The 26520-nt window shown below is 31.0% G+C and overlaps 1 protein-coding gene across 6 annotated transcripts in view; it reads right to left on the reverse strand.

Moving 5' to 3' along the window:
* The window catches only part of LOC133178563 (beta-1,3-galactosyltransferase 1-like), a 36358-nt gene extending 10992 nt beyond the window's left edge, over window positions 1-25366 (reverse strand). For 2 of the 6 annotated variants that reach the window (XR_009719990.1, XM_061313269.1), the window contains exons 1-2: window positions 17875-18051; window positions 5101-5161 (exon numbers count right to left, since the gene is read on the reverse strand). Coding sequence is in view for 5 of the 6 variants with exons in the window: in XM_061313269.1 (XP_061169253.1) it covers window positions 5101-5118 (18 nt within the window). In the remaining variant the exon portion in view is untranslated. Of the gene's footprint in view, window positions 1-5100; window positions 5162-7479; window positions 7495-17874; window positions 18052-21323; window positions 21341-23928; window positions 24035-25350 lie in introns of those variants that run through there. The other 4 variants (XM_061313272.1, XM_061313270.1, XM_061313271.1 and 1 more) reach the window with 4 other exon arrangements.
* Between the last annotated feature and the right edge of the window lie 1154 nt (window positions 25367-26520).

The following is a 26520-nucleotide window of genomic DNA, read 5'->3' on the forward strand; positions in this document are numbered from 1 at the left end:
TCATTGAAATCGGGCTTTAAAGCATCACCACATTTTAAAATATTCTTGGATATGAATCAATGTTACTGAAGTCTTTTCTAATGTTTTACTCATATAAAATTAAACATATATTATTAATAAATTACAATGTTTTAGTTGTAAACCCCTTTGAAATTGGTGAAAAAATAAGCATTTTTTGTAGTTTTTTTTTTTCTTTTGGCTGTCCCCCCCCCCCACGAAACACAAAAAGCTTCGGTATGAATTTGTGAAATGACAGTTCATATTACATGTACCTGTAAAAAGGAATTTTTGTTTCAGAGGGGGAAAGATGTTTTAAAAATATTTTCCGTTTTCCCTTAATTTCCATAGTGAAAAGCACAAGTTTTACCAAAATTATAGAGTTATCTCTCTTTGTTTTCCCAAAGAAGTAATGTTTTATGAAAATTCATATAAATATCTATATAGATATGAAAAATCATTCAAATGTGTTAACTTTTGAAAATTAACTTTGAGGTAGGCGGGAGAACAATACTATCGTTCGCTGTGCTTAACGAATGGCAGCTCAGAAGATTATTAGAAATCACTGAAGAATCCAACCTCATTTTTCGTCGATCGACGTCACTTCCGGTCAAACTGGAAGTAGTCAAAAACCCTCAATTTCACATATAAATGACTAATTTCACTGGAAACGTCCGACATCTTATCGTTTGGCGTTCTTCATAATTATGTCTCTCTATCTCGATAACAACTAATTGAAATTTGAACGGAGACCTACTTGTTGCTTTTCAACGAGCTCCTTTAGTTTTATTTAATATTTTGTCCATAGTAATTCTACATTTTTGCACTTCATTATTATAAAAGATTTTAGCAAGTATTCTTCATTATTCCTTTATTTCTGTTGCATGACGAGAATTTGTTTTCATTGTACATAAAGGTTATAATATTAAGTTTCATTTGTGTGTGTATGTGTGTAAATTACCGGTTGATAGGAAATTAACTGCACTTGTATTTGATCTTTTAAGCTAAATAATAAAGAATAAAAAATAAAGACTTCGTTTATTAAACTTTTGACGCTCCTAATTAATTACGATTCAATGTTAGATATTATACAATTATGGACTCTGTCGGTGGTGAATATGGTTTGTTATTCACCCGAAAAATATCAATATTAACCGAGGCGAAGCCGAAAGAGTCCACAATTGTTTTATTATATAGTCCGGATTTGAATAAATAAGACATTGAAGGCTGCATGATGTTACGACTTTCATTTACGAACTTCTGTCGTGGAAAAAAAAAATGTCCAGTTTACAAGTTATAGCTTCCGTGTTTTCCTTTTGCTGTTTGTAAGACATCGAAATGTTTAGAAAATAATCCTGCTTGGCTAATGTTTTTCCTGCTCAGATACAGAGTTGGCTCCAGTCGTTGCAACCATCGTTTACACCAATGTTTGAGGTGTTGATTGTGACGTCACAATGCTGCTACACGCGCACCGACCCTCCGGTGAATATGACTTCAAAACCAGTGAATATGTAGTGTTATGAACTGTTTGCGTTTGTATGCGCCATTTTCACAGTATTTGTGCTAATTGTGTTGCACTTGGACCAAAAAATAAAAAGTCAAACAGCACATTATTGACATGTTTTCTAGAAAGTACAATACCTATGCAAATGAGTCCCAAATTTTTTTTTTTTATATAAGCATTCTTATGAAAAAAGTTATGCGAAGTCAAATTTTGGGCGAGACCTTGTGTTGCGGACACTACATTACACCTGTTATGTCTAAAATAAAATATTAAAGATATTTATTTATTCCAAACTTCTTGCGGGTTTTGATTATGTACCTAATTGCAGTGAAATAAAAGAAAAATCTTATGGTTCTCTTTGAAAACAAAAAATTTATTCACATTAATGACTTGCTAATTTTTTTGCCTAATTTGTCTCCCTTCCTTAAGTTTATCTACCTTTACAATCACACATAAGACCTATATAATTATCATGTGAAAATTAAATTGAATACTTCTAAATTTCAAATACATTTGTCATAACACCCTGGATATCTTCGTTTGTATCTTGTCTAGCTTTGAAAATGCATAGCATTTTTGTTGCGGACACTACAAGTAACCATAAGAATAATCTTTTGTCATTTTTTATAAAAATAATTGTTGATAAATGTTCATTGCTAGGCTGAATTATATACCACAGGATCAACTCTTGAAAATGTACCATATAAAAAGATGCAGAATGTGGTTTATTGAGATGAAAATAACCACATACATGTAATAAGGAGCATTAATTATTTCTTGTTGTATAATTGTTTTGCAGTTTTAAAAAATGTCTATGATTTTACTTATTTTAATACACTTAAAGAAGTTATAACAAATAGTTTTATAGATAAATTCAATGAATTAAAGAATTTACTGAGACATCCATAATTTTTTTTTTCAGTATTGAAATTGTTGCGGACACTACAATATATTGAAATATTGCTATATGACACCATATTTGGTTTTAATGGAGTAAACTGAAAATCTTAATCTCTAACTAGTTCTATATGTACAGTAAATGGTGTTATATTATAGGGAAATAAAAAATGCTAGTCAAAAATGACTAACCGGCCTGGAAATTAAAACCCATATATGTACCAGTAAGTTTGAAGTGTTATCTTGTACAAAAATCACCACTTGTTATCTTAATCCAGTTAACTAATTGTATTATCAAAGGAGCAAAATATCAGAGAAGTGTTTTACATTTCAAAAATATTTAATGAAATAAAAAGTGAAAATAATAAATGAATGTGGTAACTATATAGTTATTACTGTAGTGTCCGCAATACAACTGTATTAATTAGAACTAGACTTATTAATTAACAATTAACATCTTGATATATTCTTTAGTTTCCACTTATTCAGTTTTAAATACCACATGAAAATTAACTTCAATATATAACATAAGACTGACAATTGAAAGATTTTGAATATTATGTATAAACAAGTCGTTATGGGTGTTATTCAAAGTATGAAGTTATAGTTCCACTAAGTTTTGTAACCTTACATATTTGTATTGAATATTTGGACAATTATAGTGATGATCAATTGAAATCATGTTACATTTCTTTGAAGAAACTGTGAATTTAAAAAGCTGTTGCGGACTCTACAGCGTTGCGGACTCTACAAAACACAATATATTTGCCAGAATTCCAAGCAACACTGAACTAAAGTCTGATATTTTTTGGTAGATAGATTAGTAGCTGTACTGGCCTCTTACATGTAAAATAAAAGAAATATAATTCATAATGCATTCCAGAGTAAGCACATGTTGCGGACACTACAGAATTTTGGGACATTTTTATGCCAGTAAGAAGAAAATGTGTCATTTTCTAAAGTTTCGAAGAATCCACTCAAACTTTTCTTTATTGTTTCATTTATCATTTAACTCTAATTTTAAAATGAACCTAAAGTAAGAGTAATGCATTAACATATATTTTTTTGAAATGCAAGTTCAAACAGGAGAATTTTATTAAATTTCATAACGTATCTGCATTTTCACATATTTAAACATTATTTTGCTAATATTTTGTTGATTTACATACAGTAAATTGCATATAAAAGAGGAATAATTTCACAATGATTTGACATCTATAACTAAGAGTTTCTATTGTAAATCTCCTGAAACAAAAACTGGAAAACAAAGCCTTTTTTCAGCTGCAACAGCATAACGCAAAATATACCCCATATTTTAGGTAGTAAATCTTTAATATTTTTATTGTCTAGAACATGGGAGTGTTATATATCATTTAACTTGTTAGGGGTACCATTTTGTCATAATTTGGTCATAATTGTTAAGGGTTTAATCATATATTTTGATGCAGAGTGCATTATAACATAAGTGAGTATGAAAAAACACAAATACTGTGAAAATGGTGTTCAAGGGTTATATAGGGAATGTGAATAGACTAAATAATAATGATTAATATTTCTGCAGAGTTATGCATACACTTCCTCTCATTTGTGGATTGATCTTTGTATTTTTTTGTACCGAATCATAATCTTTTTTTTTTCACAACATCTTGATTGGCTGAGGAAGTACTTGAATAAGTACTGTAATATACTAAATACATGTGTAATATTTTTTTTCCCTTTGTAGGTTTCAAAGTGTCATAACAAAAGAAAAATATTTCTAAAATCACAAAAAGCATCTATGCTGTATTTGCATGCACTAATACAATTTGTCTGCTTTGACTGTAAGGGAAATCTAATCATTCGCATTGTTATTTATCCCTGGAAGTTTTGAAGGACAATTTTATTACGTTCATGTATATTCCATATTTTTTGCCCTCATTATTATGAAAGATTCTTTAGTAAGTACACTTCATTATTATTACATTTTGACTCTTTGATGGGAGTGTTCTATTGTACATATTGGTTATTATTCAGTTTCATGACTTTTGTAAAAGAACACTGTACTTATGCACGATCTTGAAAGCTTAATTATGGGAAGAAAACAATGAAAGATTTTTTTTTTATTATACTATTGACATTCTTAATTAAAATTCAATAAGACCATTGATTACAGATTCTGCACATTATTGCATACACTTCCTCTCAATTTGAGGTTTGACCTTCGTAATGAAGTCTTTCTTTTCACCACATCTTGAGTGACTGAGAAAGAGCTAATTGTGTGTTTCCTTTCTGTGTGTGGTTTGAAAGTTAATGATTTCTAAGGTTTGAAATGAAACATTTAGAATATTATTTATGGTCAGATTTTTGTAATAACCCCATCATCCTTTCTATGCTTAATAATAAGAGATAAAATAATTCAAACGAAATGTACTATTTACTTTTTTCTTTTAAACAGAAAACAACCGACTTATACTGTAAACCAACTATAATTTGTGACATTTTTTATTTGAGAATTGTCAGTTTAAAATTTATTCACAACGACTATTTGTCATGCAGGAGGAATTATTCTATTAAAATACACAACAAAATAAAAAGTTCGTGCTGAGGAATATTTGCGAGCAAAAGAGAGTCGCAAACTCGTGGCTTTTTCTCGCATTTGAATAAAAGTTGATTAAAAGTATATATACAGCAAAATTATGTTCATTTCTTTAAATAATGCTTACCTTACGCGTGGGGGCCATCACGTCAAAGACGTAGTCAGAGAATCTTCAGCAAATTCCTCATCTGGAAAAAGAAAAAAAAAATGAAATTCTAAATCATACTGAAAAAGTGTTTGCTTCGAGCTTTCAAACCATAAATCTGCTGAGTAATTATTTGCAGTTATCTTTTGCTTTTGTATAGTTTTTTTTTTTTTTTTTTTTTTTTTTTTTTTTTTTTTGTTTTTTTTTAACTATAAAGATTTTATTAGGTGTTTCACTCTTCTAAAGTTTTACTACCCTTGATTTATATGTTGAAGCACGCATTTGTTCTAAAATGTTTTCTTTACTTTTATTTTCTTTTCAGGTATTAAAAATATTCCAAAAAGGGGAGATTTCAAGAAAATGCGACTATGTTGTAAAAGAATTTGTTGAATATTTCCATTACATTAAATGAAATGTATTGCATGTTAAAAAAAAAAGAAACATTCATCATGAAACTTTTCTAAACGTTAGATAAACAAATTTTATTCCTAGGACATTTGGATTTATATACTCTCTCTCTCTCTCTCTCTCTCTCTCTCTCACAGAATCATACACTCGCAGTTATATCTAGTGCCTTTCATCCCGCAATTATCTTTTATCCAGTTCTTCCGGAAACAAAATTTATAATAGTGGGACACTTATATATGTCTGCAATCTTATATTTGCAATCTCGTGATTCTTATGTTTCATACTTTTGAAAAAGGAAGGAATAAAAATTTATTTTTGATGAACATAAAGTTAAAACAAATAAAAAGATATAAAATTCAGTTGAAATGATCTTACATAAATTTTTTCAAATATATTTAAAATTATATTTATAAAAATAAGTCCTTTGTAAAGTATACATGTATCTTTGAGGTTATTAATTTCATAAATATAAGCTACCAAACAGAATTATCAATTGAAGAATTTATCTTCAAAAAATTAAAAATAATGATTAGGGAAAAATCACTTTACACAAGAAAAGTGGGGAAACATTTATCAACTAGCCGTGGCGAGTGTACTTTATATAGATTCAGAATCAGATATATCTTAAATGTAAACATATGAAATATATCAGAATATGGCGTCCTGTTTTAACTCAGATTTCATGATTCAATATACATTTAACATTTATTATGATGTCTTTAATAATCACGCTACAGTTAAGTTTACCTTCCTAAAATTTGAATAAAAAGTTGATAGAAATAAATGATATCGGTAAAAAGTCTACATAAGTAAAGATATTTTCATATGTGAAAAAAGATGAAAATATTTATCTTTGATGTATTGTAGTTGAAAACGCTTAAATTTTCTTAAAACGTAAAAAATGGCTCTTGTATTGATTTCTATTCTGAAATATCTTAATTAATTATATTTTTTATCATCATTTTTTAAATCAATTATAAAATAATTTATTATCTATTTATCTATTTATTTGAGTGCGTTTTCCCCTTTTGTGAAAAAGAAAACAAATGCATCAACGTGCACAAGTACTCTTTCTTTTTTAAAAGGAAACCAAAATAATTATAATCATTTTTAATGTCATCGTATTATTATTATTGTTATTTTTCCAAAACAGTTCTGAAAAGATTATTCTATGTTAATTTTTATTACACATTTAACTATACAATACAATGGGGGGGGGGGGATAGATTTCCATTGTATGAGTTCTGTCATAAATTTAATGATTGTCTTTTTTCCCCTTTTTGCATTTGTCTGATACTTTCTTGAATTTGATTTTATTGCAACTGAAATTTAAAAAAAAAAACACCTGGCAAAAGAACATTAGATTGCATATGAACGTTATAAATTTAAACTTTTAACGAGTCAATAAGGAATTAGCACATAATCATTATAAACCTATCGATTTGAAATGGCAATAGAAAAATTAGATGTCCTATAATCATTACAGATTTATCAATTTGACATAGATTTTTTAAAATTATTACAATGAGCTTCTGAGAATCATATTTTAGTGATCATTTCAATCAATTAAAAATAAGTAATTACTCGATAAGAAAAAAAAGTTCACGTTCTACAAAAAGATGAAAAAGAAAGCATCCGTTTGGGTAGCTGACCATTTAATTAAAATATTAAATCAAAGAATCTGTAATATTAAAAAATTATAATCATTATCTAAAACAAAAGTCAAGCATAAACGCTTTTTGATATAGAGTTAAAACTGTCCTTTTTTTTCTTTGAAAAAAAATTTATATTTTTCTTTTAGGTAACCCATTCGACAAGTATAATATTCGCCCATCCCTATCCCCTCCTTCCCAATTTCTATATAAATATACAAAGATATCAAAGTATGTAATTAAAATGAGAGATTGTAAATAGAAATAAGTTAGAAAGCCAAAAATAAAAACTATGAGTTACCTGCAATGACTATTATCATTCCACACAATGAACATAAAATTCACACCTAACAATGTTAATAATGTCGATGTGTCAGTATTACATGTAAAAGCATAAAACTATAAATTCAGCTCCAGTGCATACAGCCGAATCGATAAAAATCAAGTGGCTGGTTCTGAGTCATGTGATGTTGATGCAGTAATAACTGTCATTTATTCAAACCCGACGATTTTTTTTTTTTGGTTAAAACTGTAAAACATTTGGAAATTTGGGCAGTATCTACATTGTTTTATTTCATTAACGAGAAGTAAATAATTTTGCAAATTCCCCATTTTTTTGTTTTGAAAACTTTAAGTGCAAAAAGATTTGTTAAAACAAAGAAAAATCTGATTGTATATGAAGGAGGGAAAAATTCGATGCCCCCATATAAAAGCTCCTCCGTCTGTTTTTATTCATGTATCCTGATTACTTAGATTCATAAATAGGTTCGGTATTTAGATTTATCTATATCTTTAGTGTATTACTGGTATACTTCTGTCGAGTATATATGTTAAAAAAAAACATTCTAGTGAAATGGGGATGGGGGCATACTATGAAACATGGAAAGGTATGAACTTGTCTTACTTAATTTAAGGTTGTCCCGACTACTAGCATTACCTCATATTTGGCTGCTGTAGGTGCGTTAAATTGATTGTTTTTGTTTTCTGCCCAGTCGGCAATAATATTTCTGCGGCCTGTAGGTATGTAAATAAGTAAGTAAAAAGTTTATATAAATGTGGCATGCATTATATACAATCATATAATTACAATACGTATATAACAGGAATTTAAACACACTGCCCAAAGGGCCTATGTGTTACTTTTAACGATATAACAATCAATAAAAAAAATACAGTAGTATTACGAATGGCGTTCACTATACCTTAAGACTGCCTGTACATTGTAAGTATATGCTGAATACAAGAATTGTGCAGTTTGCCAGAGAAAATTTAATTTTACAAACGGTTTTGTCTAATCAGATATATTGATTACAGTGGGGTTAAATCCAATACTATGAAAATATTTGAATATGAGGTAAAATGCAGCAAAAGTGGCACTCGTCTTCTACATTATTTGAAAAAAAAAATAAAGAACACAATCCTTCAGATAAAGCTTCCCCTTCATACCGTTTTTTATCCCAATTCTTATAGGTAATACACCCAATCTACAAAATGTAAATCTAAATTGCTGTAATACTGGTCTCAACGAAGGTTTTTTTTTCTCTAAAATTTAGATTTATAGCTTATTAACTGTTATTGAAACTTGTGAATTTTTGCTGTTGAAACATCAACCGAAAAAGTAAACTTGGAGAAATTTATGCTTTCACTTTCGTTTGTATGTCTGTATGCTTGAAACTTCTGTTCGCTATACAACAAAATATGTGGATGGATTTTTATGAAATTTTAATCATATGTTTATTAAGCATGAGGAAGAAACGACTTGTTTTTAGACCAGATTGGATAAATGATATTGATGCTGGATATTTTCATTTTGTTGTTGTCTTGCTTTGGTTATTTATTATTATTTATTTATATATTTTGTTATTTATTATGTGCTTTTGATTTTGTTGTGACTTTGTCAACTCTCTGCATTTTATCTAAGGAAGTTAATTGTTAACAGACAGAGATCAGAGAGATAAACAAATATGGATACAGGGTTTACTGTGTGCTGGACGTAACAATTATTTTTTTTTTTTTTACAAATGTATTGTAAAACACAATAAAAAATTTGAAATTCAACATCTTTTAGACCTCCTCCTATATGCATATTCTCTTTTATAATGACTGTAATTCACAAGTTAGAATATCTTATTTCTAATAATTTGAATATTCAGATTGATTGATTGTATGATGTTTTACGTCCCGTTCGAGAATTTTTCACTCATATAGAGACGTCACCATATACCGGTGAAGGGCTTCAAATTTAGACCTTTACTTGGCACTCAGGGCCATTGAGCAGTGAGGGATCTTTATCGTGCCAACGCCTACTGTGACACGGGGCCTCGGGTTTTAAGGTCTCATCCGAAAGACCCACAACTTTCACTTCAATGTGCTTGGCGAAGGAACAGTTGCTACCTACTTTTTATCGACCTTCCGATCACGGAGCAAAATATTCAGATATTTAGAAGTTAAAAATTCATTCCTGTGTACTTTCAAGAAGTAACCAAAACATATGTTCGTCTTTCGATATACATGTTTATGTCAATCAATGTACATATATGAAGGATTGAATAAAGGATTGAACCTAATGCTTATGAACATCATACATACAGCTGTATTTCTTTTTTCTTCATTTTACACCCTCAGAAAACTTTCTTTAAATGTTAGTTTGGTGTAGGAAATTTGCAACTCTCTTGTGAATAAAGGGCAAAGGAATAAAAGGTTTTGAAGTGTTTATTTTTAATCTAGACTTTGAGAATAACAACTACAGAAACTTTTTTTTGAGAACAGGTAAAGGTCAATTAAACCACAATTGAGGCCAAGATAATTCTAAAGCCATTTCAATATGAGGCAAGGTCAAATTTCATATGTATTTATTATCTAAATAATAAAATACATTCTTTGTTTATATGGGAAAGTTGGGTTGCAGGATCTAGCTTCTGTAGTTTAAAAGTTGATAGTATCTATTGAATCAACAGTGATAATTGATTTTCATAAATAAGAAAACATTCATTGAATGTAAAAGAAATATAATGAATCAAATTATTTACTTCTACAATTGTCCTATTTATGCTTGAAATATTCACAATCGTAAAAGTAAGGAAGATCAGTATGTAACTAAACTGAAAAAAAAACATGAAGTTGTAGAATTTTAAAACTATATTATTTATATGATCAAGAGAAAAAAGATTATAATCAAAAAAAGACGATCAAAACCACACAAACAAGCTAGCAAAGAAAACGTAGAAAAAAAATAAGAATTGAATAAATTCTCTGTTACGCTCACCCCCCCCCCCCCCTTCAGAAAAAAATGAAACATTAAAGTTGTGTCTCTGTTTTGACTAGTGAATTTGGAGCGTAGAATTTAATGAATATGGAATGCAATTATTCTCAAGAATTTCAGAGTATGAAATGTACCAGATTATTGAGACTGACGACATGTGAAGAGAAAATAAATTTATTTGGAAAACGTGGTTTTATGATTGATTGACTATTATTGTTTAGAGCCGACTCGGCAATATTTCAGCCATATTTCGGCGATGTGGTTTTATGAATTTTACACGTTCTTGACCTTCTCGTGTTATTTGGAAAGATAAGGCTTTATAGCCATTTTATGGTAAAACGTTCTAACGCGTCGCTAAGCTGCATGACATATAATAACTAGTGACTATAATTTTTTTCTGTCTTGTATTTGTTTTAATGTTTTTCTTTGTTATGATTGTTTCGTTTTGTTTGTCCTCTTATTTTTATTGTCCATTACGGAAATCGGAGGGCATTATAGATCTACTCTTTTCTGCTGCGCTGTCAGTCAGTGCGTCGTTCTGTCTGTCAGTCGGTCTTTCCCATTGTTTTTTTTTTCTTTTCGATATACACATATATTTCTAGACTCTTGTATATATTAAACTGCTTTTTTGATACCTGACTATATCTTAAGGAGTTACAGATGAAATTCGCCTGCAGTTTGAAATTATTTTACGGAATTTCAGCCCATATCGGTAGGGGGACTCAGTATTGTAGCTTAATTAATTGTTGTACCTTCAGAATGCTTTTCTTATTTAGTTTTTTGACATAAAATGAACATGATTTACATTCAGGTACTCTTTTGTAATTGAAACTAACAAAATGGCCTCACTTACATATAAAAATTTACATCATAATCCAAGTGTCAAAATATCCCAATAATTGCTCTTAAAACTGCCTAACGTGCTGATAATGAACACTTTTTTTTATAAACTATACTTCCATTTCTTTTACATGGGTTCATATTTATCAAAAGTGACATGAAGCTCGAATAATATATATAATAAACTACAAATAGCCTTCCTACCTTGAGTCTTGACGTTAATAGTGATGATAGTGAACTCGGATGACCTTTATCGAGACAAACAGTCTGCCAAAGCGCTTATTAAACACAGCTTCCATCCTAAAACTGTGTGTTTACTCACTAAGCTTTCATTCGTTACATTGAAAGCTTGGGAATTGTAAAATATTGATATTCCTCTCACTTATAAATTCCCAACAGAAAATCTTAAATTTTATTTGAATTATTTATGAGTTCCGTTTTTATGTATGTCTTTAACCTAGGATGGTTTTGTTGAACTAAGCTCATAGAATGAACATTTGGGCTCTTGATTTCTTCTATTTTTAAAATAGGATATTATATTTCTGCGACATTTTAGGAATAATTTGACCCGATATCTCATTGGATTCGCGGTTTACAAAGTGTGTACTTCACCAAGTTAAACTCTATCTTAGATTACTTAACATTTTATTTTTAACCCACATATCCATTTTTAAAAACAACCATTTTTGTACATGACCTATTCTTGGAAAAATCAGGGTATTACATTTTTAGCTAAAGATCCTTCAATGTTTTCATTAAAGTTTTATTTCGTTAATTTGATCTTAAATGTTCTTTTTATCAGCAATTTTTTGGAAAAAAAATATTTAATGTAAACAAATAAAAAACAATCGTATTGATTGTACAGCGGGTTTTATTATTTATACAAGGGTTGGCCCTATAATCAATGAAATAAATTAATGCGAAAAAATTTCAACATTTATTTTTAAAAGATAATTTACCTGGTAATAAATTAAAACAAGCTAATTCAGAGAATTTGTGTCCCCCGCTTAGGGAAAAAAGAAGAGCATGCGCAGTTGGGGGGGGGGGGGGGGGGGTCACACTGCCCCCTGTATTTGTAGAATTATTAAATGTATACATGTATATTGAAGCAAATTTAAAAAAAGCCAATATGGATATAAAGATTTGATTGCTTATTCTTTAATATGTGTACACAGAAGATTCTTTTTAATATATACAGAATATTTATCACACTGTAATAATGATTTTATGAGTTTGTACACGCCAGACATTATAACTTTTTCATTTCACATGTTGAATAGTATCATTTAGTAAATCCAAAAAAAGTAAAAAAAAACATTTAAAAAAAGAAAGAGAATCGTCCGGGGATTGAACCCTGGCCTCTCGCTTGCTAAGCGAGCATCATACCATTAGACCACAGAGACACTTGAATATAAAAGAAATTAAATGCAAACATTAAGTCACATATAATGTTTATTTTCACGTTCGATATTGTCAAAATTTTAATCAATACATGGTGTTTTATTTAGCCTTTACTAAACAGTTCTAATATATGTAAGTAGAAAAAAAGTCCGCCGACAACCTGTATTATACGTAATTATTATAACACTCCACATGCCCCTGTGCTAAAAATAGTGCCAAGCGACTTTTAATACAATAAATAAATAAAATAAAAAACGGGATGCGTAGTAAGAATAATCTAACTTTGTCTCGGGATGACCCTCACCACAGTTAGAATGCCCCCATATACCCGTAATGTAGCAGAAAATTGCAGAATCGCTCCGAAACGATTTTGGAGAAAATTAATGAAGTTGCATTGAAAATAACAGTCAAATTAATCATAACAAACCTTTTTGAGACTGTAAATACCTTTCATCTAAAAATTTAATCCATATTATGGAAGAATTCAACACTTTTTCACCGACGTTTTTTACTCGTTTCAAATTAACACATCATGTTGACATTCGGAACACTCGGGATTTTTCATAGTAAATGAACTGAGTTAGAGTTATCTCCCGCATTTTCTTCTGCTACATTGACAATACACGAAACGCATTCTATCGTTAATCCGGGTCCGTAGGACATTTATCATTTTCTGTCTAGGGGTGGGACACTTCGAGAGGGGCGAGAGAGGCTATAAGGGGTTATGGTATAAAATTTCATTGCAAAAGCTCAAAAGCTTCTTGAGATATGGGGCGGAAACAAAAGTGTTACACACAGACGGAATTTATGAATTTATGACCTTGAACTTTGACCTTTTGACCTCAAAATCTATAGAGGTCTTCCTTAGGCCACAGGAAGTTGTCATATAAAATTTCATTACAAAAGCTCAAAGAATTCGCGAGATATCGCACGGAAACGAAAGTGTTAAAACAGACAGAATGTATGAAGTTATGACCTTGACCTTCGACCTTTTGACCTCAAAATCGATACAGTTCTTCTTTAGGCGATAGGAAGTTGCTATGCAAAATTTCATTGCGAAAGCTCAAAGGATTCTCGAGATATCGCGCGGAAACGAAAGTGTTACAGACAGACAGAAATACAGACGGACGGACGGACGGACATACAGACCCAAATTAATATCCCCCACTTTCAGTGAAAGCTGGGGACAATAATACATGTATCCTCACGAATCAAGTGGAGAAGTAAAGCCTTACAGAAACTGATTCCCTCTGCACGATGATTAACCAATGTTTCTGAAACTAAGATGACGTCATCTTTTGAAATCATTTGTTTTCACTATTGCTGTACGAATTCTCACAACGTACTTTTCTTCTGATATTTCTTTTCTTTTTACTGCATTGCAACCACTTTTCATTATTATATGTTTTGCTTTGAAATCTTTCGACTAAGAATCAAAACTATATGTTTTATAGATATTCTATATCTCTACATAGTTTTATATTGCTTTAATATACATGTCTATCGGTTTTTGTTATGACATAAGATTCAGAAGTTTGTTATGTAAACGAGTTTCCGCAATTTTACGTCTCTGGTGATACTGCGCTTCTTTGTTTAAGTCCCTTTCGAGAATTCTTCACTCTTATTGAGAAGCCACCGCTTGCCGGTGGAAGGCTGCAACTAGGCAATTACGGCCTTTGGGTAGTAGGGGATCTTTTTCGTGCCAGCACCTACTTCGACAAGGGACCTCGGTTTACACGGTCTCATCCGAAGGACCTGTCTCCACGTTCCATAGTGAGATTCGAACCAGCTACGCAAGGGTCAACTCCTTATTCTGTGACTCTATAACATAAGCTCTAACCACCGCTGCAAGCGTGCGACCGCCTATATCATAAAAAGGTAGACGTAAAAAGGTTAATAACCTTCGATATAGAATATGCTAACCATCGAAACTTTCAAAGAGTCATCTTTCGGAAAAAGTGACGTAATTTATAAGTTTCCCTCGTCGTTATCCCGATTCCGATTGCATTGTAAACAAGCCAGTCTTCACAATTGGCGGAAAATCAAAAGAATAATAATCGATCTACGAAAATTAGTTGAACTTGGTTTTTGAAATGAAGTTAGATAGTAAGAAAAAGTCTGAAATTGAAAATTAATTAGACATATCGGTATCTATCATCAGTCCATTATGTAATAAATATTGAACCACAGGAGATATTTTAAGAAAAGCGAAAAATCGAAGCAGGGGGTCCATTCAAGATGTCGCAGTGGAATCAGCATGGACTCGTTCGACGGTTAAAAATGAACAGCTAGTGAACTGTTTTAAATAATGAATAATTCTAACGAAAGTAGGGACATATACAATTAGGTTCATCCACAGATAGTGCAAAAATTTTATATGAAAAGCTGTGAAGAGATCATTTGTAAGTGCCAGTGACGCATGTCAAAAGAAAAAGGCGTATTTTCGGCTAACGTTAAAATTAACAAAGCATACATGTACTATCGATAATCATTGAACACTGATGTCTTCTCTAATGAAAAAAATGAACTGTTTTTAAGATTACAATGTCCCCGTTCATGGAATCTATATTGCTCAAGATAACAAATTGGAAAATGATATTCAAATTGTTGTGAGGCTGATATAATACCTGAAAATTAATGTCATTAAAATGTGACTTCAAATTCAACAAATTGTACACAAAAGACAACACCGAACAATATATGGTAAGTTTAAGATTTAAAAAAAGTTTGTTCACATGAGGCTCATCACTGTTTACGTCCGACATTTTGAATAATCGCGAATACTTTTGTCATAGCACTGTTTCTTAAAAAGTCAATTTAGATCTTGGAAATGCTTTGGGGGGGGGGGGGTGATAATTTTTTAACTTTGAATTTGATCTGTATACTTTTTGACGATTCTCCTTATCGACACAAAAATGTCAGCAGGACAAAACTTGATTAAGAGTATTAGAATCTTTGATAGATTCCTTATAAACTTGAAAGTAGTTTTTATACCTACAGTCATTTATTGGCAATATAGCTGGTCTAGCTATACAAGGGGTGTTCAAAACACAGGATGATTGATTGATTGTATGTTGTTTTACGTCCCATTCGAGAATTTTTCACTTATACAGAGACGTCACCATATACTGATGAAGGGCTTCAAATGTAGACCTTTACTCGGCACGCAAGGCCATTGAGCAATGTGGTATTTTTATCGAGCTGACGCCTACCCTGACACGGGGGACCTGCAACTTTCACTTCAAAGTGCCGAGCGCTTGGCGAAGGAGCAGTTGCTACCTTTTTTTTTTTTAATTGACTTAGGTCAGTCGCGTCCGAGATTCGAATTCACGACCTTCCGATCATGGAGCGAGCATTATACCGACTGAACTACCGGGACGGAAAACACAGGATGAACCTACACCATTCAGTCAACTGAATGGTCACTGAAAGGTCTGAAAAGATCACTGAATGGCTGAGCTCTGCCATTTACAGCGCCAGAAAAGTTAGTAGAAAAAATTATTATACTGTAAAACTTGTTTTAAAAATTATTTAATTAATTATCAAAAATAGTTGTTACGAAAACCAGGAAAATAAGGCGCACTTAATTATAATCATTTCTAAAAATCGTTATCCCGAGTACAGCTTATTCACTTATTCGCTTGAAAATTAAACAACGAAATCTCCTATAATCTTTGTGCATTGCGTAACCTAATTAAGGCGTTAAATATGAATTGCATGGAAAGATTTTCAATTCTTTTCCAAACATGGCAGTTTTCAAATTCTGTAAAATTTAGAGATCAACAATATCCCTGAAAATCGGTCAATATTTATTGCTGTCTTACCCTCTGAAAATCCCCATCGCAAATGAAATATATGCTTGGTAAAGAAAGAGGTTTTCATAAGATAATAGCATCTTGTTGTACATGATAATTGACGACGAGGAAGAATATTATCTATTATAGCACCATAAGAAAAATAAATGACGTGACAGAATCAGAAGGATGGAAGACCGATAGGAAATTCTCAAAAGGGCAGCGTAAGCTTTGTGAAGTACTAAGAATTTAGACACTATCAGACTCAAAGCAAGGTGGATCACACTGACATTTTTAAGGTATTCGGTGCCTTGGAGTTTGTGTTTAGTGTAAAGAGAAATGCTTAAATGAGAAATTGTAAAACCTTAGGTAGGTTATGAATTACATAAATCATGGGGAAAAGTATTCAAACTATGAAAATTTATAAACAAAAGCACGGGTGTTAAATACGTTCAACTTATTAGAAATTAAAACTATAAACTTTGTTATACCATATTTTAGCGATAATTATTTTTTCACGTAAATTATGCAAATGATTATCCGATACTCTTATATACACCATGTATATATTCAAGATATTATTACTAGTAATAAAAAAATAAGTCCATCATTTTAGAAGATCAATAATTATCACCACTTGCTGACAACTGTATCAGGATATCCAGTGCATTTGTAATATTAGTGCCTTTTTTTCCGAATCTAGTCTATTGTGCACAACATATTGTAGATTTGATGCATGTATCTATACACTAGTAATGGCACATATACGTATATTTGTGTACAAATAGTTAATGATATATATTGAATTTAATGTTGATTTGTTAATTTTGTGTACGAGATTTTTTTATGTGATATATTTTAAATTTACTATTAAATTTTGTGCCTAAAATTTAATACGAGCATTATATGTACTTTAAGAATTTTAAACAATTTTTGATAATTAAGGATTTTCAATAAATGCTCTTTTTCGATAATTTTTGTGTTATGCTGTGTGTTTAGCAAAAAGCAGCAGAAAAGACCTCTATTATATCAGGAGGGGATGATATAATTACCCCCAAAGACTCATAAACATTACTAACTTGCAACCAAAGGAGAAAGAATTTCAGACTTAAATTGAAGAGGGGAGTGCCAATTTGTTTTAGAGTATGCCTTTGTACTCTTTTGCTCCACTGCAAAATGCAAGGTTGATTTGCATACATGAATAATTCGACCTTTTGTTTTACATTAGCGTCGCCTCATAGATCTTTATTAGCTCTCTCTCGCAATTTTTCTTCAATGTTACTATTTAAACCTTTAAAATAATCCGTAAAAAAAATGGATTATTAGCAAGAAAAAATTGAAGTTCTTGCATTTTATTCTTTGGAAACACAGTTATAAAGACAAAAAAAATATAACTCACCATCACTGTCACTGGAATAGCTAAGATTGGAATATACAATTCAGGTAAAGACTGAAACAAACCAGAGTGATAAAAATCCCACGAAAATTGAAATATACAGGACACTTAAGACAGCAGCGTTAAGGAAAGCTCACTAAGCCGTTGTTTCTTTGAATTTATGAAAGATAAAGAGGTACAAAAAAAATGGCAGCTGTGTTATCCAAAACAGCTGCTATACTTAATTCATCTTGCAATGTTACAGAGTGTTCTTTAGGCACTATATAAATCATGGACCGGAGGTTTGAATATGTCAGAGCTTCGATTGCCTTTTCTTTTGTTTGCTTATTTGTTTTTTCCCTAAACAAAACCCATATTCGTTTTTAGAAAATTTGGCAATTTTTTGTAATTTCAAGAGTATAAATACTTTTATAGTAAAGGCATACAAAATAATGTCAAGATATTATGTGTACAACAAACTGATTAATTTTGATAATTATGATATAATTTATTTAACATTCTATAAAGGAACGAACTTTTCAAGTTATTTTCATATTTTACCGAAACAATTTAACAGGTTCTTTGAAAGATAATACCATTTAAGAAAATATGTTTTATGTATTTGATATTTGTTCTGTTAGACTCTCTTTCAATATACAAGGGCTGTCCCAGAAAAACTCGAACATTTTAAATATTTTTTTTTTTTTTGTTTCACTGATATTATAAAGTTAAAAATTCTTATGCACCATAACCAACAATTTTTAAATAGTACACAGAAGTTTTAAGAAAATATGTCTATAAAAAGTACTTTTCCCTCTAAAAAACGAATCATTCAAACTAGCTGTCGGCGCAACACATATCTACATGTAAATAATTTTCTGAAAATTAAATGTAGCCGGATTAAAAATTCCAAAACTTGAGTTCGATCTTAATTGTTTGATGATACACAATAAAAATGTTTTCATTTCATTTAAATGTATGAAGACAAAACCTGGTTCTTAATATATTGAATATGATAAAAGAAATATCCAGCGATATTTAGTTTATAAATTGTATTTGTACATCGATCATTTAGCTATAAGGAATTCTTCTTTAAATAAGAATGATATAATCGTTTCATTAATAAACATGATATGATATAAAGACAATGTTACAAATTATAATGAATGCAAATCTAACGTAAATTAGTGTTTGTGCATCTACCAGTTTATTGTCAAAGTTAATCCTGCCAAAACTGACTCCCAAACTCATGTCAAGTACATGTATAGCTACTACAACAATCCATAACTTAAATAATGCTGTATATTTTCTGATAGCTACCATTGATTACAATCGAGGGGTATAAAGTAAAAATTGTATACGGATTCGAAATGGCTAATATTGCATTTACATGTATTAAATATTGAATTCATTACAGTAACTGTATTTTGTAAATAATATACATAAATATTTGAGTCATTTAAAAAAAGGTAAATTATAGTTTCAATTGATAGCTGACACGATACATCTTGATAGGTACAATATAGAAGCAGCTCAGTTAAATAATTACGTACATTTTATATATTTTCCATATGTTTTAGATTTTTTTTTTAATCTACTCATGCAGAAGAAACGATTTACATTTGAGAGGCGAAAGGTGGAATTGACATTATTTGACAGCCTTCAGGCAGCTTCTCATCTCTGTCACGTGATATAGTGGATAGGGGATTGACGGTACATAATAGACATCACAATAATAAAATGAAATATATACGCACAAAACACGCGAGTAATGCAACGGCTGCTATTGAATTATACAAAAAAGACAATTATAGACTGTCCTGATTATCGAGGCCCGACTTTATATATAAATATCGATTGGAAATGGGGATATGAAGATACATCATTCAAACAGCTAAATGTCATGAAAAGTTTGTTCTTCATCTGTTTGGAATGATTTCCGTATAATTTTTACAAGACATTGAACAATATTTTATAGACTACGAGTGTTTTATCTGCTGGTAAGTTTACACAGATCTACAATTTAAAAGCAATAAATCGTAAAAAAAAAAAAAAATTTCCAGTAAAATGCTTTTATTTAAAAATTCAATCAAAAATACTTCCAATTTTTTTGCATCTTCCTTACAAATGTAGGGGCAGGAGGTCAGAAAGCGCAATGAATGACAGTGGAAGCGACGGTTCGGGGATCTTTAGTAGGAGCGCCATGTAAAAAAAATAAATTGTAATAGTTATCGAAAAGTGAGCAGTGACAACCGTACAAAAACACTTCTGATGTTGTAAAACAAGCTGGTTCTTTGCAATCTGTAAGTAAATTGCTCTGTGAAGTAAATAATCTTGAAACACAAATTGAGTGTTAGACATTCGCAATCGGCGGTCAGGGATGAGTTACTTTGAATAACAATAACAGTAACTGGCTGGCAACATATGCATACGACATAAAATGCAGAGTGTGAACCTATGAAATGCGAAGAATATAAAACGTGTTACATTCGTATGCTTTATGTAAGCGTTCGAATTCAATATTGATACGCTGTTTTACAGCTCAAAAAAACTTTTTTAAACTTATATGCTTTTGTAAACTAATCAATTTTGGTAATAAATATACATTGCTACTAAAATTGCTTAAACAGCACAATATTTGCTATAAATTAAGTTTATACAGACTGATTTTGGTATTGAGTACTCTTCCCCATGAAACATCCTTCTCGTGCCTTTTCTTAAGTCATATGTCATGCTTCATGCAAAGCTCATTCCACCTAAATTTCACCTTAATTGTTTTAATTTAGTTTCGGGATAAAAATTATTTCCCGGCCACATTAGTGTAGAAAATGAAATGTTTTTGAGTAACTCTCTTGTACTCATTAGGGGGCGTTGAAAGATAATGTTAGTACCATGTGTCCCCATCAGAAAATGATTTGTATGTATTATTTAGCATCATTCATGGCTCAAAACCCACAAGAAAGTTTTTGAGACGCAATGTAGTTTTTACACTTTCGTTGCCCCTGGAACAGTCTCCGATCAAACCCAATTAAAATAAAAAAGACTGGACTTTACTCAAAAAATGTCAACAACGTCTTAATGAAAAGATATTTGGACGGCACTCTAGCTACATTTAGAACAGTGTTTAATTACAAAATAAGCTTTTCCAGAATTTATTTCATGACATGCATAATGACATTAAGGTGGTTATTCGTAAAAAAAGAGGGAGCAACTTATTACAATCGTAAATATATCAACTAAAATAAAATTGCAAATATTTTGTTTGCGCCCAAACTCTGCGTAAGATTAGTTCATAAAAGAAAGTTACATGTAGGTTAAAAAGTTTTGAACTGTATAATTGGTAAACAATATATTTATCAATTGAGTTATCAATGAGGTATGTTCTTCACTGTTCCATTTTTATGAAAATTATTGGTATTGCTTTTCTCCCTCTCTTTTCATTGTATTGATATTGTGTATCAAAAAATGAATACCTTGTGACGATTGGAACCTTTCTCAATTTATCCAAGACCACCCTTCAATTAAACCACTTCCAAAACCGATATCTACCCAAAGAGAGAGATTAAACCTTTTTTATTAAGCTTTTAGATACATATATTGTTGATAATACTTTTCCTTCGAAAGGTACATTGTATATATAAAGTTACAGATTAAAAGGTTTCAGAACTGAAGACAAAGACCTAAACTCATCGGAACATAAAATGCTCTTCTATTACTCTTTACAAAACATATTACTAGGAAAAAACAACCAAACCTACCTTAGAGAAGAAGAGATACTTGGAAATTAGTTTGTTAAAACACAAATCTTGCTTCTCCAAACAGATGACAAAAACATATGATGCAAATGTTCCAAATAGGCTATATACAAGAGAATGTCTCTGCACACTGGGTTATGACGCATCATTGATTGAGATTCGACGATCGGAATTATTTTTAAACCTATCTCACAGTCGCATGTACCAGCATTAGATTTAAAAGCAGAAAAAATAGGATTCACTTTCTTTGTGGCAATGATGTAATTTACAACTTTTCAATTATTGAAACAAATGTCAAGCAGTACATTAAAATCGGACTTTGATTAAATGCCCAATGCATGTATTACAAGGTTTAGTCTATGGCAAGATTGATAAATTAAATAGCAAAACAACAGCTTGTAACGAGTTGTATGGCATGTCTATTGAAAGTAATGAGAATTACCGTGATTGAAATGGTAAAATTTCAATTTGGAATAGCATACATGCACGTAAAAATGTATACATAAGCAATTATCCTTAAATTTTATCCAATATACATGTACTGTAGAATCACAAATATTCATTGGGATAAACTTTCGTTGATTTGTCATCAAAAAAAGGTTTCGTTGGCATTTAATTTCATTGTTTTGAAAGTAAATTTATTCAATATATAATCATATAAAAAAATCCGCGTGGGATTTAATTTCGTTGATGATTCTTAACACGAAATAAAAGAAATTTAATCCCCAGCGAATATTTTTGCTTTTACGGTATGTAAAAAAACATTTTATGCACCCCCTATTCATTTTAGATCCACATGTACATTGTAGAGATCATTTACATTTGAGAAATGAAAACATTTGGATGGATCATCTCTGAAAAAAAGGAAGCATTGACATAATTTGAGAGCTTATAGGATTTTACTACAAGTTTACTTCTCATCTCTATCAGTGATGCATTATGTATAGAGGAAATATGGTAGACCATACAAAGCACAGTAATAAAATGATATATATCTGCCCCAAACACACGAAATAATGCAGTCTTTGATATTGTATTAAACATGAAGGATAGATATAAAAGGCACAATATTAAAGAGGGAGTTGTGTTACAAAATATTTTCGATAAGAAAAGTTGATATAAGAATGAATTATTCATGCTGCTTTATGTCGTGACAAGTTGCTTCTTCATCTTCCTTAAACAATCTTTTGTTAGTGTTCACATTATTCTTTTTACTCTCGCAAAATTCTAGAGACTATATGTATAAATGTTTTAATTGTGGGTTACTAGTAGAATAAAGATGACTATAAGTTCCCTCGCTTTTAAATACAAAATTACTATAGCACGATCAAGATAAACAGGGGACGCAAAAATGGAGTGATTTATGGGGTTTTTTTTCACTGTAGTATATAGTTGTTTCTACAGTTCAGCAGCTCTATGATAATTGCATTTAAATTAATTAATATAATCTATACATACACGCGTTTGACAATTGACAGTTAGTGATTAATTGTGCTGTACAGGTGTACTGAAATATTTTAGAGCAACATATGCAAGGGACATGAATGCTAATGGAATGCATAGAGTCTAAAGGGTATTACATATGCATGTGCTTGATGATAGCGTACAAATTAAAGGTATGATACCGTTTTATATAAATCAAAACATATTTTTTTACAGAGAGATATGCTAAGATTTTAGGTACATATGCTGTAGAGACTGAAAAAAAATTGTTCATTAGTGTTATTAAAATGAGAAAGGTTAATTAAAAATTTGGGCCTTCTAATCATTGTACATTAGCAAGTGGATGGAAATTACAGTACTGTACGAGATCTCGCGTGTCCGAGAAGCAGACTACCATCTCTCACAATATTAATGTACAAAAACAATTTATAATCAACAGAGTTCGTCATTCACTTTTTCTGAAATTTTAATGAATTTTGAAGACCACGAGCTTTCATCTTTGGTGCCAAGAACTTTTATAAAAAATATATCTGTATTGGTTTCTCTCTCTCTCTCTCTCTCTCTCTCTCTCTCTCTCTCTCTCTCTCTCTCTCTCTGATTATATTATATGTTAATTCAAAAGCGAGCTAATTTGTGACACATTTACTGTGAAACATCTCATTCTATACAAGACATCCCAACACTGAACTATTCCCAAAACCGATATCGGTTCAAAGAAAGTGATTTGTTTTTCCAGCAAATATGTGATACAATTATTGACTTAGTATCATAAAAGACTTCATAGAGGACAAAGACCTATTCTCATTAGAATAAAAAATGTTAATTGTTTGTATGTGGTCTCTTTTTAAAAAAAAAATACCCGAAAAACACTCAAACCTACCTTGGTGTGTGAAGTAAGCTTGGAGAAAAGCACGAAATCCAGTTTCATTAAAACACATCTATTGCATATTTTCCAAACAGAGGATAAAAAAATACATGATGCAAATGTATCAACTGCAAACAATAGGTTGTGTGCAAGATGGCGAATATTGGTCTGCACACTGGGGAAGTCCCCCGATCTTTATGACGCACAATAGATTCAGATTCGCTGAATTATTTTTAAACCCATCTCATAGTTACCAGAATTCGATAAAAAAAGCGGCAAAATAGGACTTACTATTCGTGGTCATGAGTTAATTTACAACTTCCAAAAGCAAAATCCCTGCATTGAATAAAGACTACCTTTGATTAAACTTCCTATGCATGTACTGTTGCGTATATTTTACTATATGTATAAGATTGATACAGAACCTAGCTGTAAATACATGCATGACTTAGGGTGTAGCCACAAAATGTGAGACCCATCGGGGTTTCACTAAGGCCCTAAAGTTTAAGTGGAGGTAGTTACAGGACAGGGGCAAACCTCCCGCTGTTGGGGATTCGTGGAACCTAATCCAAAAGTAGTTTGAATATTTTAGACCCATTTACGTATATCTGAGCAAGAAATTATATTAAAAATGAATAAGAAATAGAATGAGATAAAATTAGCTTAATTATTCAATACATTTTAATTCAGTTTAATATTCTATAAGTAGTTTATATGAGATGGTCCATTTTAGGATTGTGTACAAATGACCATTACGCAATAAGGACAACAGTTGTGAGTGGTTTGAATTGGGGGGTCGGGGTAGCGATGCATAAGTTTATTGAAATAACCGAACTTTGGGCTTGACTTCTTCATTATATACAGAATCAAATTTACGGCAGACATATTTTTTTTTCTTTTGGAAATATTTCATACCATCATTTTTTACCATTACAGTTATCAATCACACCTCCCCTTTCAGAACCATTTTGTAAAATAAAAGTTTACATTTCGGAATAAGACATACAAAACACATGTCAGTCAAAAAACGACTGCCTGGAGTTCCTGTATTGTACAAAACTTCTAAATAGCTGTCAATACTAATGATACCATCATGTCCTAAAAAGTATGATTTATCAGATTTTAAGTTTTACTCACCTAGTTGAGAATTATATAAATAGTGCACGTTTTTGAGGGTAATAGTTGAAATTGACACCCCAAGGAAAACCATTGTCAACCGACGCGTCAGCGGAGGTTGACAATGGTTTTCCGAGGGGTGTCAATTTCAACTGTTACCCTCAAAAACGTGCACTATTTATTTTATTATATTGAATGTCTTATTGATTTCGGATGTCATTAAAAAATTCGGAGATCGTCGTTAACTTCACGCTTAGAAAGCTTTCAAACTCCCCGCTTCTATTTTTCTCAATAGGAAAGCTTCGTAAAAGATTTACCAACCTCTTTATTATTTGTTTGCTACTCAAAAAGTCCTTTATCACCTAAAGTTTGCACTCGCAAGGATGTTTCGTCTGTCGTTTGTCTTTTTCAAGTAAGCTACATCGGACGCAAGCTTTTATTGACGTCGTTTATTCGGCTTCTTTCAAACGCACAACCGACGTTTTGAGAATTCTACGGTGAACCGTACGCGCATGATTTGAACACATGTGATATTTTCGTAATGTTACCCGTTGTCAAGTGTGTTGCTAACGCTGAGGGTAATATTACGGATTGTTAAATGTGTCTAAACCAATTAGATTTTAGTATTTAACATGAAAGTATAATAAAGAAAAATATGACATGCATTCCATTGGACCGTTAAGAAATTAGCCCTGTCTCACTTATTACATTATTATTAAAACATTAATTCTTGACCTATACATCGGGCGTATTTGCAGCTTCTGTGGATAAGAACCCACCGTTCTACCCCGTCCCCCAATACAAGTATGCACACCGAGCCTAGGGATTTCTTTCAATTTGTTTTCTTTCTTTAAAAATTCTTCTACCAAACACTCAAAACGTGTTCAGAATGAAAAAAATACTAAAGTCATTTGAAAAATCTTACTTGTGGTAGTTTATAGAATAAATAATAGTCTAAGAAGAAAAGATTTAAAAAAAAAAAAAAAAAAAAAAAAAAAAAAAAAAAAAAAAACCTAGAACCTTATTGAAAATTGGCTGGGGGTGGGGGGAGGGCTGTCCACAAGCACCCATTTGCCGTTGTTGAAAAGGTTGTTTAACCAGAAAATGTGTAAAAATATACAACACTGTAAATGAAAGAACAAATATATATCTTTCCAATTTCAAATTTGCGATATGGTAGAATAAGTACATATTGGAAACAAATTATTTTTGTGAAAAACATCCTGTATTGATTTTTTTATTGTTTCATGTATCGTTTAAGAGAACGTATTCTATTAACAACTAGTAATAACTTATGTATGAGAACAAAATTATGTACAGGCACATGCCGACTCGAGAATGTAGCTACGCATCTGATGATAAATAAATTACCCCTTTAATCTGTAGGGTTTTCATTTAAAATAGCTAGAATGACCACATCGTAAGGGTTATTAGTTCCTTTGATGCCAGAAGCTATTTCCATAACAAATATTTGTTAATCTTATATTTTGT

This window comes from Saccostrea echinata, unplaced genomic scaffold, assembly GCF_033153115.1.
Source record: "Saccostrea echinata isolate AGI-Se365-2 ecotype Australia unplaced genomic scaffold, CSIRO_AGI_Sech_v1 ptg000003l, whole genome shotgun sequence".
NCBI lineage: Eukaryota > Metazoa > Mollusca > Bivalvia > Ostreida > Ostreidae > Saccostrea > Saccostrea echinata.